At 42.7% G+C, this 15,026-nt stretch overlaps 1 protein-coding gene across 1 annotated transcript in view; it reads right to left on the bottom strand.

The window, feature by feature from the left end:
• Position 1: 1 nt before the first annotated feature.
• Positions 2 to 15,026, bottom strand: part of HECW2 (HECT, C2 and WW domain containing E3 ubiquitin protein ligase 2) — a 176,471-nt gene continuing 161,446 nt past the window's right edge. Inside the window, exons 29-33 of the mRNA XM_055812962.1 lie at positions 2,763 to 12,638; positions 1,978 to 2,291; positions 1,592 to 1,711; positions 640 to 830; positions 2 to 109 (exon numbers count right to left, since the gene is read on the bottom strand). Of these exons, the coding sequence (XP_055668937.1) occupies positions 12,527 to 12,638 (112 nt within the window). The 3' untranslated portion in view covers positions 2 to 109; positions 640 to 830; positions 1,592 to 1,711; positions 1,978 to 2,291; positions 2,763 to 12,526. The remainder of the gene's footprint in view (positions 110 to 639; positions 831 to 1,591; positions 1,712 to 1,977; positions 2,292 to 2,762; positions 12,639 to 15,026) is intronic.

Raw genomic sequence — 15,026 nt, 5'->3', positions numbered from 1 at the left:
CCGACATCCCGTGGAACAGCACCAGCTCCTGATGGCGGTTACACAGCCCGACCCTGCACAGAGCCTCTTGCCTCAGCCTCTGCAGCAACGGCGTCTTCAGAGCCTCTTGCTTTAAGGAGCCGAGAAAAAGAAAAAAGAAAGAAAAAAGACTTTAAGTTGTGGTTTCAAACACCCTTTCCGAGGATATAAAACAGCCTAAAGCATGCTTTAGAAATAAGTTGAAATTAGAAAGAGTTCTAAAATAGCTGCAATTTGTTTGTCAAATTTATTTCCTCCATGAAGCAATCCAACCAGCTGCCCTAAAAATTTGCAAACATCTGTTTTATAATAGATTTGCCATAAAGGCACTAACAGTAATGCAGCTAAGAATTTTAAGAGTTACAAACTTAATTTGAGCAGTGTGCCATTAGAGCTACTGGGTTAATTTTGTTTATGCCATGGCACTGCCAGTGCAATGGGTAATTGCTATGTGCATGGCGAGTACAGCACCCACGTCACACTGTCACAGCAGCGCCTACGGTAAGATCAGTTAGAGCAGTATAAATGAAGGTGAGATACGCAGTCTGAGAAAACGGGAAGTACTCTTCAAGACTTTGGAACGCGTTATGCCTCGTAGCTGGCACAATAACATACACCTACTAAGAACAAGAGATGCTTTTCAAGCGTAAGTCCTGCTCGCTTGACCTTCCATCTAGACTTTCAGTATTTTGAGCTGTGGATATTTTTGACAAAAAAAGTCCAAAGTCTTCACTCTCTCCCGCAGAGTTCCACTGTCTCTGCAGAGGTCCACACCATGCCCTTTCCTCATGACAACACGACTTCTAATATATCTGCCAAATAAAAATACGACATGTAGAAAAGATCAGTTTTGTTCAGAGGCATTCTTTGTGCAGTATGAAAAGCAAGCAGCATTCCGAACATACCGAATGATCCACAGGAGTAAAATTAAATGACGACTACAATTAAGATGTTTTAGGTTATTATAGCACGGGGTGCCAAGAAGTAAATGACAGTGCTTATGTTTGCCTCCTTAGCTGCTTGTGTGCTTTTACCCATCCTTTTCAAGGCCAGGGTTTGCTCTGCTTTCCCTTTAAGTTCTGAAAACCAAATGAATACTAAAAAAGCTTCATGACACGCATGTTATTGTAGTCTAGGTTGTCTGTTTATATAATGCCATAGAAACATGTATGGCACTCAGAGAAGGGTATAATTGGCAGGACTCCGCCCTGAGGACTTTGGAATTTTACTTAGATACACCACCACCGAGAATGACAAACAAAGGGTGGAGAAGGGGGAATGGTAGGCTGAAGGTCACAGCAGTGCAGGATCATGAACAATGCTTATTATTGATGCATACAACTGGTCATTAATTGCTGTTTTTTAATTAACCCAAAGGCGTTAGCTTCATCCCTCCCATCCTTGGTGACTTCTCTCACTTTCCTTAGTTACTTATCCATTACAGAGCTGGCTTTTTACAGTCTTCAGAGGCCTTCAAGAAAAGAACCATTTCTTCTTGATCAGTTATCCATTTGGCAAAGCTGTGCCGTACAGCTCACATTGATCAGACCCACAGGTGTTTTAGGAAGCTAACCTTGTGGCAGAAGCTCAGTTCCCTCAAGAAGCGCCAATTTCAACACAAACATGCAGTGGGGTTGATGTAGTTTGGACCGGACAGACAGCAACGACCCTTCTCAGCAGGGAGCTGCGTCACCTGGGGGGTTTGGGACAAGCACGGAACATTAAGAGCCTCACAGATGGAAGCGAGAGTGTCTGTGCTGCCTTCTCCAATTCGTTTGCAGTGACTTCTTTGACAAGACATGGAGAAGGCAAGACCCCCATTCTGTACCACCAAAGAAGGCCTCAAAAAACAAGAGGCACAAATAGCTCCACCAAGCTGTTAAGCCTCTGTGTCACAGCCATTCCACAGGGCAGCACGTGCCTAAGTAATGCAACAACACATGCAAAACAAAGCCTTACCTGAGCATCTTCAGCCTCTGGCAGTTCAAAAGTCATGGGGAAAGAGCCGCATCTTCTACACGTTGCCCCTACTACTGCAGCCTTCAAGAAGCAAGAGCAAATCTGTCTGTGCAATGCCTGATCGTTGCTGTGCAAAGCGTCCGCCGCTGTTTGCTTGATGGAAGAGCATGGAGCTGGCGTGCCAGAGCACCCCGCAGAGCAGTAGGCTAACTGGAAAACGTGCCATGCAGTGCGTCTCAGATCACAGTGTGACGCTGCCCGTCTTCGGGGGGATACTCCTGTGCTTACTGACACTGAATGTTGTTTCTCTCATTCTGTGGGGGTAAAAGGAGCAACACACACACACACACGCACGCACCCCCACCCACCCCGCCAGAAACTACCACCCTACACACATTACCCATGCCTCAAACATTTGAGAGCACTGCTGGCTGAAGCAACCTGTGTGGTAACAAATGCCAACCAAACCCACGAAACATCCAGAGCACAGGGTGATCGATATTTTGCACAGGCCCCTCAGAACCAGCATGCCACCTCCCGCCCTATCTGCAACAGCCAGTCCTGGACATGACCTGATCACTGAATACAGATAACCCCTCATCCGAAAAGAATTGTCATGGGTTTATTTAATACAGGTCATCAAAAAAAAAAAAAAAAAGACCTTTTTTTTTTTTTTTTGCCTATGCCAAAACCTCTGCAGGAATCCCACCACCTGCGGACACAGGAAATCAGCAACAAAAGGCAATTGTCCACGCAACAGGCAAAGCCACCCCATCGCTGCTTACCATGGCTGCCTCGCTGTCGCCCAGCATGCGCTTCATACGAACTCCGGTCTCTATACTGAGGAAAAAACGAGCAATTGCTCAATGCATGGCATCAGGTATCCGTCATCTGGATGTGTCTTTCGAGTCTAACATCAAGAATGACAACAGTCTGACAAGACTGAAGTCTCAAAGCCGCTTCTCTTCCCACAGCAGCTCTCCTTCAGTGATTTAGGTTAGCTTGCATCACATGTCTGGTAGCAGCAAGGTAACACAAAATTACTTTCTAAAAAAAGTTTTAAAATAATAGAAATAACACATCAGTCTTAGATTCTACAAAGAGTAAGTAAGAACTTGCCGTGCAACTGTTCTAGAGCAAAGGTCTCCTTGGACTGTGTCTGGTGGGGAGAACCCCTGCCCAACCGCTGATAAAAGACCAGTTTCTCTTACTGGAACTAGTATCACCTGTTACAAAAGCAGAAGGAAATGTTTGGCTGGGGCCCCTGACTTTTATTAGAGACAGAAAAATGTATTTTTTCCCTGAAGAAATTTCCCTGTGAAAGTAACAGTGCTTCTCTGTGCTACAGCCACTGTTGTAAAGCATGTTGCTGCCAGTTCGGAAGCTCCGTTCAGAAGCAGAGACTCTTACATGAAGCCTGGGCCTCTCCCACATGTTGACCATAGGATCTGGTGCTTTGTTTGTCATAGTTTTTGTTTCATACGTAGTTCTTGCTCAAATTATGTTGCAGATGGCTGCAGAATCCTTACTTGCTTCGCCTCCAGAATTACAATCTGTAACATGTCAGACTCCATAGGCCACCAGAAGTCACTTCGAAAAGGTGACGTAAGAGTTATCCTGTGGTTTCTCTAAAAGGTTTTAAAATGCTGCAAAGGACATGGAATGATCTAGAGATAAGAGGTACTCATTTAAAAAATAACGTTACAGTATTTTCAGAGGCCCAATAAAAGAGCTGATTTCCAAAGTGGATTTTGTAAGAAGATTTATTTTTAATTAAGTGATTTCATGATGAAACATGGTCTTAAACAAAATAGAGATCAGTATGAAAATAAAATTATACACAGAAAAATCTTTTCCCCGAATGCTGAGTAACAGGAAATACAACACAACACTCCTGTATTCAACCAAGTAGATAATGATGTGAATCTGTGAGCAAACATTATAGTACATTCCGTGAAGCCAGGCACAAGGAAACACAGTGTGTGCCCCCGTTAACACTCGACACATTTTGCGTCTGCTCTCTCTGCCTCAAAGGAAAAAAAGTGAAATGTAATGCAGTGTAAATGGAGAAAAGGACACACACCATCTTAATGCCTGAAGCACATATTCCCCACTTAGTGTTTTGTGAAAGACGTATACCAAATTCAGATGAAACTTAAATTGGCTTGTAGAAAGATAGAAAAACTTGATATTGTATTTGATATACAGTCTTGTGAACACTTAACTGAAAAGTATGGAAAGGGTTAAAAAATACACCACGTGTTCTATGTAAAGCTTAGAAATAAATACACACTCTATTCTCAGTGCCTGAAATTCTTTAAAAACAAAGAACTTGGTATAAAATTATATCAAGTAATTGTCAAAAATGAGGGAGATGCACCTATAGACCAGTTAGATTCTGGATGCCTGCATCCCCACTACAAAAACTTGTAAAACTGTATGTGCTTTCAAACATGCTGAATAAACCACACCGCAACCTCGCGAGGGGGTAGCAGTATGCCACACCACACACCCCTCATCACCTTCCTTTTCCCTAAAGTTGCCCCAGTCCATGCCGTACCAGCCCTTACAAGTACAGATGTTTGGTCACTTACACAAAAAGCAGCCTTGCTGATCGGGATTCGTGGATGCCCTCAAGGCTATGTCACTCCAAAGGAAAACAGAGTGCAAAGAAACAGCATCCTCCTAAGATGACTTATGTACTTATTTATTATTACAATTCTTCTCCCTCCCTGCAATGCCGATGATAAACAGCTGGCTCCTGAGTGTTGCAGGCTCACTGCAGAGAAGTGTCCTGCCATATGGAACGACTGAACCATTATGGTCCAACATTCCACTTGACTTCTCGCTTAGAACTTAAAAGTTTATATAAAACTCTTACCACCTCAGATACCATGTTAATGAAGAAAACTTGCAAGGAATTCCTCTTTGACTCTTACACTGACTTATCCAATAGTCTTGGCTTTTAGGTGAAGAACTTGGTCAGCTTTTAGGTACAGAACCAGATCCTGAAATCTTCCTACCCTCTTACACAGTATTATTTTTGGTAACGTTGAGAACATTTTAATTACCTCAAATAAGCTTTAGAAATGTCCTATCAGTCCCTCTCTTTGTGGAGATTCATGGTTCTTACACAACCATAACACAAACCCCAACTATCCAAAATAAAAGCCCGGCAACCCAAAAATACACTTTCACACATCTACATGCCAGGCATTTGGCCCATCCTGTTTAAAATGAAAGCCACCTTCGGTAGTGGTGATTTAACTCCTTACCACATGCTACTTCTCTTGCAGAATGCAGCTAGTAATAAACACAGTCATTATTTGTAGAAACAAAAGAGGACTTTCAGACACCCCTATTTAGAAGCCTTCATCTTCATAAGTCTAGTCCAAATAAAAAAAAAAAAAAACAAAAAAACACGCAATCCAATAACACAAGAAAAACGAACAGAGAAGAATGCTTTCTGATTGTGTATTTTAGATTTTCAAGACCTGAATTAGGTAAAATACAGCTTGCATTTGCAGTGACACCAACATATTTCAGGACGAACAGTCGTTTTTTCCTGGGTACACTATCCCAGCTCGATTTCCCAGCAGAAGCGATCCCCTGTGTGTACCCGCCTGCCCCCCGTTCACCAAGCAGAGTCTCGTTTCTGTCCCTACTCGTTCAGTCGTGTCTCCACTCCAGGATTATTCCACGGTTGCACTTTGTGTGCCTGATCTGCTGTGTGGAACGGTCATATCTTATCATTACAGCACCTACAATTACATTCCTTCCTTAGTATTGTTTATGAGGCTTCAGCGATTTATTTGCTTATTCACACAGCAATCTATTTTTAAATTACTTGGCTCCAATGTCTGATTGCAGTCCGCGTGGCAATCAAATATGATGCCTCAGCAAAATCTTTTATTGACCCAATTTATACTGCTAGGTGAGCGTTTCTAACTATAAAAATTGTAATTGTCATTTAAAATGAGAGATGCCAAATAGTCATTGCAGTTATGTCAGGAGCTGCTTGTATTAGCAATTAGCAGGCAATGCAGGTATGGACGAGCTTTTGTAAGAAACCTGTTCAAGGGCTGTATTGCAAAAGCCTCCCCCTGTGGAAGGCACAGTCCTCACTAAGGTGACGCATCACCTGCTGCCGTGATTTCTGGATCAGCGCTCACCCTGCCTCCCTGCAAGAGTGACTCACCCTTCCAGCCAACAGCCCCGAGCAGCCCACGGAGGCTCAGAAATTCTGGCCAGAGAACCGCCCCCCCCTCCCCCCCTATTAATTTTGCAAAACCAAAACAAAAGGACATTTTACCCTTGGATGCCTAATCAACTGTTTTCCAAAAAACTTTTATGACTATTTTTCCTAAACCACTCACAACCTAGATGTCAGAGTAACAGCTGTCCCACCGACTCCCCAGACTGAACAGACCTGCTTTTGTCGCAAAGGAGACCAGTTTAATTCTTGATGCAAAAATAAACAAACCCACAACTTATTCTGATACTATAGCTACAGCCAGTGTAGGTGGTCAATGATTGTCTCTGGGTGATTGCAGGATTATGTGCAATTAAAAGGGAAAGGCCGGCTGGCCTTTGGAAGGCAGCCCAGAGTAAGGGAGACCAGAGTCCTGCGGAGTTTTGTAGGTCTATACATTTAAAAGCCGATTACATTGATGTCAGCACAAAACTGTCTTCAATTAGCAGAACAATGTACCTCCTGAGCGCTTAGCAAAAGCCCTCTTAAGTAGAGAAGACTTTTTCTAGCAGGGGCTGAGCGAGAAGTTTCTTAAAGTTCTAAAAAAGAAACAAACTGAAAAACAAAATCCAAGTTTCATTATTCATATATTTCATATATAAGATTTTTGAAGGGAGGAAGGATTGAAAGAAGCATAGTTTAGCTCCTTTTGCATTCACTGCAACTTTAAGAGACCTGCCAGAATACATCTAAATTTTATAAATCAAAATGTTAATTTTTGTTATTATTCTGCAATGTAACTGGACTGCCTTTGGTACGTAAAGGAAACAAGTTAAAAATCCCAATTATTGATTTAGGCAGGGGCTAATCAATAAGCATAGCAATTATTTTACATAGTCCTCAGGAGGTAATTTAATTGCATTGTGAATCCATACAGATACTACAGTGGATTGTAACCATTCCGGAGGAGTCCCTGACTGTCAGCTTTTCCCTACGGTCAGGAGGAGCCTCCCTAAGCAGTGACCAGAAGGTCATTATAATGTCACTGATATTAAATAGAACCTTGAAATTAATCATGAGTCTATGAAGTAGAGCCCTAACTGAAGTCTCAGCCTGAACAATACCTTTCTTTACAGTAAAACTATTTTAGAAAATACCAGAAATGTTTGAATAAAAAACTTTTCATAGCAATGAATATTCCATATAGCAGTAGTATAGCGCTGAGACGGGACAAAAGCACTACGAAGCTCATGGTCTGTTTGAAAGAGATGCAAAACATAAACCACACTGTGTGTGTATATGGTCAGCTTTATAATTTTGCATACTGCCAACAAAAATGGGCTGTAAAAAGGCTTTCTGCCTTGCTGGCTTTACAATAAAGTTCTTCTTTCCCCCTGTTTACCTACTGTGTATTTATTTTTCCAGCAAACAAGCAATTTCAAACCGAACCTCCTGAACGCTTTTTTATTTTAAAATATTTAGGCAAGAAGGTTAGACTAGTCCAACAGCAGTTGCTGTGGTTATGCTAATGAAATTGTAAAGGCTATTTCACTTGCAATTGGTGAGCTAGTCAACCCATAACATTTCTGCAGTTCTGTTTTGTACTGCGTAATTGAGCCAAAACGCAAGCAGTTGAAGAAGCCAGGTCTGAGTAATTATTCTGAAATTTTGTTTGGAGTTCAGTTTGCTTGCCTAGGAAGGAAAGGAAAGGGTGAGAAGGGGAAACAGCAGTGACGGCTGAGCATTAGCACTGTAAGGTTAATGTTAAAGCTGTCTGCAATCTTGCGACTGGAGACCAAGCTTTGCTCAATGCCCGTCCATGCCAACAGGAATAATTACCCATCCACATAAAAACAGTGGAAAGAAAAACGTAACTGCTAGTATAACTTAATACACAAAGTGAGGTTCATTTGCTGAAAAGAATTCATTTCCTTCATGCTATGGGAAATGAACTCCCAACTGGCTATTCAGACACAGCTGATGCAGATTCCCCTTTGGTGAACAGGAATTCCCTCAGCAGAGACAGGGTGCTCCGAGGATCTCCTTAAACCTCTGCAGCGAAATTCAGTAAACATCTGCAATTAATACTGCTGAGATTACATTCAGCAACCAGCTGATACCATTGCAAATGCTTCAGAAGGAAGCTTCTCTTCTTTTTTTTTTTTTTTCTTTTAAAAGTATTAAAAATAAATAAGAAACCACAGAACCCTCTCCTTTCCTATAATTTTAAACTGAGCAAACTACCAGTCCGGTCCTCTGCCAGTTTAACTCACGCCAGCAGCTCTGTCTGATGTGCTGCCAGCACGCTGCTGCCCAGCTGTGCAGTCTGCCCGCAGATGACTGCACTCACCATGCCCTGGGTGACCCGACGTTTGCCGCTCCAGTGCCGTGGCCACCTGGTGCCCAGGGTGGGCTTCACCCTGGGTACTCCCTAAGCCTCATTAACACCTTTTTATGGGGGGATTGCTGCAAGGATACTGAAAAATATATTTAAAAGCAAAAAAGGCAACTGCAAAAAGGCGATTATTTGATAAATAGTAAGGAAAAAGAGCAGGGAGGTGGGGAGGAAAGGTGAGCAGGACTGCAGATTAGATAGATTGGATGTGATTTTGGATTGCAAGAAGGCTTTGCCGTGTTACTCTGCAAGCTGCTGCTGACGATGTGACAGGAGTAGTGGATGGCTGTCTCCTGCCTGCTGTGGGCAAACCCACGGCTACCCTAAACCGCTGTTGGCTGGCAGATTTTTAACAGGTAACTGCTTGCTAAAGGAGGTGCCACGTTGCATAATTTTATCAATTACCAGCTTTCCTGGTGTATTTAGGAGCGTTATGGGTAAACTGACCGCTAGCAGTGCCCGGTGAGCAACACACACCTCTGCTCGGCTGGGACACCGCGGACAGAGGCCACTGGCAGGCAAGCGCAGGTCTGCAAGGACCTGCTAGGTGCTTTTTTGGCTAGCAACGCGGGGTTCTGCTCCCCAGCAGAGCGGGAAACCTGGGCAGCTCACTTGAGCTCTCGCGGGGACCTCCCAGGCAGGCTCTGTCAGACGGAGATGCTGCAGGTAAGTTAATACAAGCTGTCATCTCGCTGCAGCTGAAGGGAATCTTTTGTCTGCTTCAGGCTGACCAGCTTTTTCACCCTCCCTAAATGCAAAGCTCCTCAGCGCCGTCTGGAAAAGCTCCGAGAAGATACAGAGCTTTCCAAAAGGCTTCTCAGCCTGCATCCGCACCCTCGCGCCTGGCACGGCGCGCTGTAAGCAGAAGCACCGTGGTCACCCGTTGCGGTCATCTGCAGGACGCGGAAAGCTGGCTTTCTCTTGGGACATGTTGAACAGGAATGGCTTCCCACACCAAAGGGGGAGTATTCCAAGCAGTAGCCAGGAGACATGGGTATCTCGGAAAGCTCAGGCTTCCTTTCCTGTATTCCCTCCCTGCTAATCTCTTCAGAGCAGCAGCATCGCTCGTATCATTGCACAGAGCCAGCCAAGGGTGCAAGACACCGCAGGCAGCCGTACTCAGGGCGCTAACGCCACATCGCTGTCAAACAGCGCTTCTCTGGAGACCCTCAGGTGGTGCTGGCAGCGAAGGAGGAAGCAGTAGCTCCTCCTCAGTCTCTCTTGGCCTTAATACTACAAGGATTCTGGATTTTTTTTTAATTATTTTTTTTTTTTTAACTGACAGCTGCCCCACTGGTGACCCTGTCACATCTTTACAGATTACCAGATCATCGTGGCTGATTTGACTTAGTTTGACATGCATAAATACAGAACAAATGCGTGCAGTAGATATATTTAAATAAAAATTGACAAGATGCATTTATTGGTTTAGTTTTGTACAAAAGCATAACTTAAAAGGCAGACTAGTATAAACTTAATTTGTGCCAAATATTTAAACTTCATTCCAAAGAGTTTCTGGTTCAAAACTTGTAGATACAGTTTCCACCTGGGAAATCTCCTTTTTAGACCACAGATAATACGGTATTGTAAAATCTAAATTGTGCAGTCCTTCAACCAGTCAGAAGTTGCATTCTGCTCCGAGTGCCAGAGTTTTAGCTACTCGGTGAATGGGTCATGAGCTATGCTGGAGTGACCTGATGAAGAGTCAGCCTACTGCTCATTCGTGTTCTGAAAAAAAGATGCGCATTAGGATCTGTGGCATGCAATCTTAGCAAAGACTGATAAATACATGTGTAAAAATAGGGTGACATGTTTGCATTTTAGTTTGCCACTTCATACCAGCCAGAAGTAGCGTAAGAAAACCTATGTTACTTAAGTGAGTCCCGGATGTCATGCAGAAGCTCAATTATTCCTGAAATAAAAGAATGCTTTCGCTCTGATTTTGCAAGTGGATTTTCCTTTGCACAGGCAACAATTTTTTCAGTAAGCCTAAAGGGTTTTCTCAGTCTTGGCTGCCACCACCACAGCTGCACCTGCCTTCTGACTTGGAGGCTGGAGTGGCAGTCCTTGCTGACGACATCTCCACAGACGTGAACCGCCGCTGGAAAAAAACCCGCCACAAGAACCAGCAGGATACCTCCCCGAGATGCCCTTTCGAGAGTCTCCAAAGAGAGAGCGTTATTTCCAAAGCTACTTTTCCCACAGAACAGGGCTTGCTGTGCTTCAGGGCTATCAAGAGGGCTAGCGCAAAGCTAGATTCACGTTCTTGTCATCCAGTATCCAAGCGCAACTTCCTGGAATTTTAAGATGTGGTGGACGCACTGCGTGACAGCAGCTGGACAAGAAACGGTGCGCAGCTGCCCAAGTGTTCCACAAGACCGTCTGGAGGAAAGTACCAAAAATAGATGCCAGCAAGCCTCGTGTATTTCAGCAAAATTAAGCATAAAGAAATTGGTGTCCATGCAGTGTTTGATATGCCATAAAAACTCTTCCAAATACCGTTTGATAAGAAACTATTTATCAGTGGAAATGCAAGCTTAGACACTATGTGAACAGTTTACATCTTGTAGGTGTTCACTGATACGGGACAGTGGCACTGTGACCAGTGGCTCACCTTGAAGCAGGTTACCCATGGGTTTCCCAGCTGAGCTAGTGTTTTATGGTGCTGTACAAATCAAAAGTTGTGGGGAGCATATGAAATATCTGTATTAAAATCCACTGCATTAAGTTATCCAATGCATGAAAAATGACCCAGATGCATTTAAAATAAATGCATATTACAACATCACATATAGTATTATAAAATTATTACTTATGTGCACAGTCCTGGTTTCTCTAGACATGGCACCGTGAAGAAAGCCTGGTTCCTAAGCATTTTTATAGATACTTGATAGTGATGCAGTTTGCTATCAGTCAGATCATAATGTCCCTTCAACTTTGGTACATTCAGTGCAAAATATTTTTGGGAGTTTTTCACTCTTATAAAAATAAAAGGCATTTTTTTTCCCCTTTGAGAGTGCTTAAAGAATAAACACTAGCAGAATGTCTGTTCAAGCATGGAAAGTGACAGAAACAGAAAGAGCGTTTTAGTTTGCTTGTTTCCTGTTTACACTCTAAGAAACATAATATAAGGAACCTATAAAAATAAACAGAAGTCACTGTGTTAGGGTTTTTCTCCTGATATGCTGTGATAAATTGCTAGTTTCTTCTTAAAATAGTTTCCATGCAGTATAAAGCATAAAATCAGTCTTATTAAGTCATTAAGTTCATTATAACAGCTAATCTTTTGTCATACACACCACTGGCAAACACATTTCCACAAACCTCAACGCAAGCCGTTGCTGTGATATCCTTTGGCTCTGACCTTCCCTCCAATTCACTTCTGCCCCAGGGACTTGAGCTCTGTGGTGCACCCCATGCAGGCACTCGTAGTCTTACGTAAAGCAAGTACTGAGAATGCTATTACAACACGGCATGAAGTAATGTACCTTCAGGAATTTAAAAAAAAAATAAAAATCTCTCGTATGATTTTTTGATAATTTACTGGGTAGGTAAGGGGCTGAATGGTTTCACATTTTTCCTTGCATTTGCTATTCAACAACTCTGATGAAATCCAGTTTTCGGATACGTGTCAGTTTTGCAGTAGCCAGGTTGATTGTAACGTGGGATCACGTTTCTTGTTTGCTCAGAACATAAACTTAAGAAATTTGGCTGTCCTGAAAAGCCATGGATTGCAAGAATTGGTTTTCCCTGCACATCAGGCACACTCTAGTTTCACCGTAGAGAATTTCGCCACTACTACAATGCATTTTAATTGCTTCAGAAGCTCTTTCATGGAACCTCATTATTTGAATTGCACCGTGAAACAATTTTCCTCTAGGAAATCCAATACAAACGTTCATTCATTCCTTGAGAAGACAGACCCACAAAAGTCCAGTGAGCTGGGCACTGTGGTTTGTGTATCACTCAAGTCCAAAAGTACTTGTCTCTTCAACTGCTGTCAACAGTTTTTCATATAACATAGAGAATGACGGATAAGGGGGAAGGTCCAGACGATTGAAACAAGTGTGAGCCCTGAGGGGGGGGGGGGGGAGGGGGGGGGGGAGAAAAAAGAAAAAAAGAAGAGGTGAAGTAGTACATTATTTTAAAAGTTCAAAAGAAAACACACGGACTGGTATGTGCTTGCATAGAGATGGGCAGATAGTGTTCTTTCAGAAGACTTTGTTCTGTCAAATGATGTTTTCCAATTCAACAGGTAGTGAGGTTTAATCTACTTTCTTCTAATTAAAATAAGCCAGTAAGAAGCATTTATGAAGGTTTTCAGAAACACACTGACAGCCCAGAGAGCTTGGGGTAATCTTTATCCATTAAATGTGCATGAGAAAACAATGATATAGCGTGGTACAGTTCAAATAGTCTGTTCTGAAATCGTGGCTTTAAATTATCTTCTGAGCCGTAGTATTTTTTTGTCTCTATTCATGACACTTGAATACTGCATTTGGAATGATAAACAAGGTATTTCAGTACATTGAGCATGCATAAGATATTAGATTTGATGAAATATTAAAAATATTCTAGATATGCAGGAAACAATCCCACAGTCGTAAAGGACAGACAAATTAGATGCTCTTAAGTCTACGTTTCCCTGGCATACGGATCATGTTCTTGGGAAGTTCCTCCTTGTGCTGATTTACACTGCGTACATATCTGACCCTGCAAGCCAATGACCTTTAGAATAACACTTTTTGTAATTACCCAAAACTATGCACGTACCTCTGGCACACTGCCCTGACTTCTTCAGAGGACAACCACGTGGTTTATTTCCAAAGTCCATCTACCTCGGTTTTCTGACATGCTTGGAACCCACTCTCAAAACCTCTTCCAGGGATTGTGAAGGGAGTTAATAGAGGTTACTCCTCATAGTAGGGCAATGTATCTCATTGCCTGACCTCAGGGCAGGCTAGTAAGGATACTACTTTCTAAAACATGCAGTGGATGAGGCTGCTGTAGTGAAATCCACAGCATAACTAGTAATGCGACGGGTTCTTGAGGAAGAAATGACATGAAGAGGAGCTGGAAGAGGCATCTTTTCTGCTCTGAAGCTCTGTACCAAATCCTGACTGTAGACTGATTTTAGAGGATGAAAACCTTGTGTTTTGGTAGGTCTCTGTTTACAAATACTTTATTCTTTTGCAATAAAACACATCACTGAGTTACTTAAACCCCAGCTGAAAAACAAATCTCCTGCGGTGACCTGCCCTTCATCGCTATGATCCGTATGAGGTGTAAATGTGTAACAATGTTAATGGAAGGACTGAACAAGCTCCCTCCTCACAAATGCAACTCCTTGTTTAACCTAACCCCTCCCAGGAACTTGTACTGAGCTTCCTCTGAGCCAGAAAGTGCTGCCTTCCATGGGAGCAAGTTCATTAATTGCCATTTTAAGTGGCTCTCGGCTCCCAGCAATGCAACAACGGGGATGGAACATGAAGTGAAGTGGGTTAATCTCATTTGTTAATAAAGTAAGAGTTGATGACAAACCCCCTGTGAAGCTGAAACACCCACCAAGTTACATACAGCCTTAAAGTGTCGTAAAAAATACCAAGCTGTGGAAATGTATACACAGCACAGAAGGTCACAATATTATTATAAACACAGCCCAAACAGCAAATACGCAGTCCCTTACAGAAGCACTTAAATCTTGCACGTTCCCCCAGCACAGTACTCCTAGAAGTACGCTGCTAGTACATGCGTATAGCAGGGAGGGCATTTCGCCACCCTGGATTCCAGGAGCCCGGGAAAATTTCTCCACCCAGCCATCCCTCTAAGGCTCCTGGAGGAAAGCTGTCTCTGTTCTCCTCGCTTGCCTTTCCAAAAAGCTTACAGAGTAGTACCTGTGGTACAGATTAAATTATTGCATTTCATGCAGAGTGCTTTTAAAAAGGTAAATAAAAATGCCCGTTTGAAGAAAGAGATTGATTTAGACCCAGCAGCAAATGGGCAACTGGAGCTCGGTGATGCCATTGAGTTCAGTGCAGCGTGTGGAAGAGTCTTAGGCAATTAACAGCCTAACCACATGCTTCTGCTGCACGGGGCTGACAGCCACTCATTAGAACTATGGATCATGTTGCGTGGGCTGTAAACCCACAAATTATAGAAGACATAATGTATAATTAGCAAGGGATTCATTACAAACTGGTTTAATAGTAAGCTGGTATGTTGTTTACATTTATTAAGAGAACTGAATTTTATCTTAAATTTGAGGGTAATTTTGAAAATGCAGTCACCTACTGTGGAAAACCAAGCCATTAAAAAAAGACAAAAATGTAAGATCTTTGTCTTCTGAGGGAATGCACGGTTTCCTCACCATAGCAAGCAACATTGTAAGTCTTCAAGAAGAAAGGGTTTTTTTTCATGTGGGCAGTATTTTCCCATTCCACCATTTCAAACCATGCAGGCACG

Source organism: Falco peregrinus, chromosome 8, assembly GCF_023634155.1.
Source record: "Falco peregrinus isolate bFalPer1 chromosome 8, bFalPer1.pri, whole genome shotgun sequence".
Classification (NCBI taxonomy): domain Eukaryota; kingdom Metazoa; phylum Chordata; class Aves; order Falconiformes; family Falconidae; genus Falco; species Falco peregrinus.
Note: the sequence above shows the minus strand (reverse complement) of the source record. Positions and strands in the feature narration are given on the sequence as shown.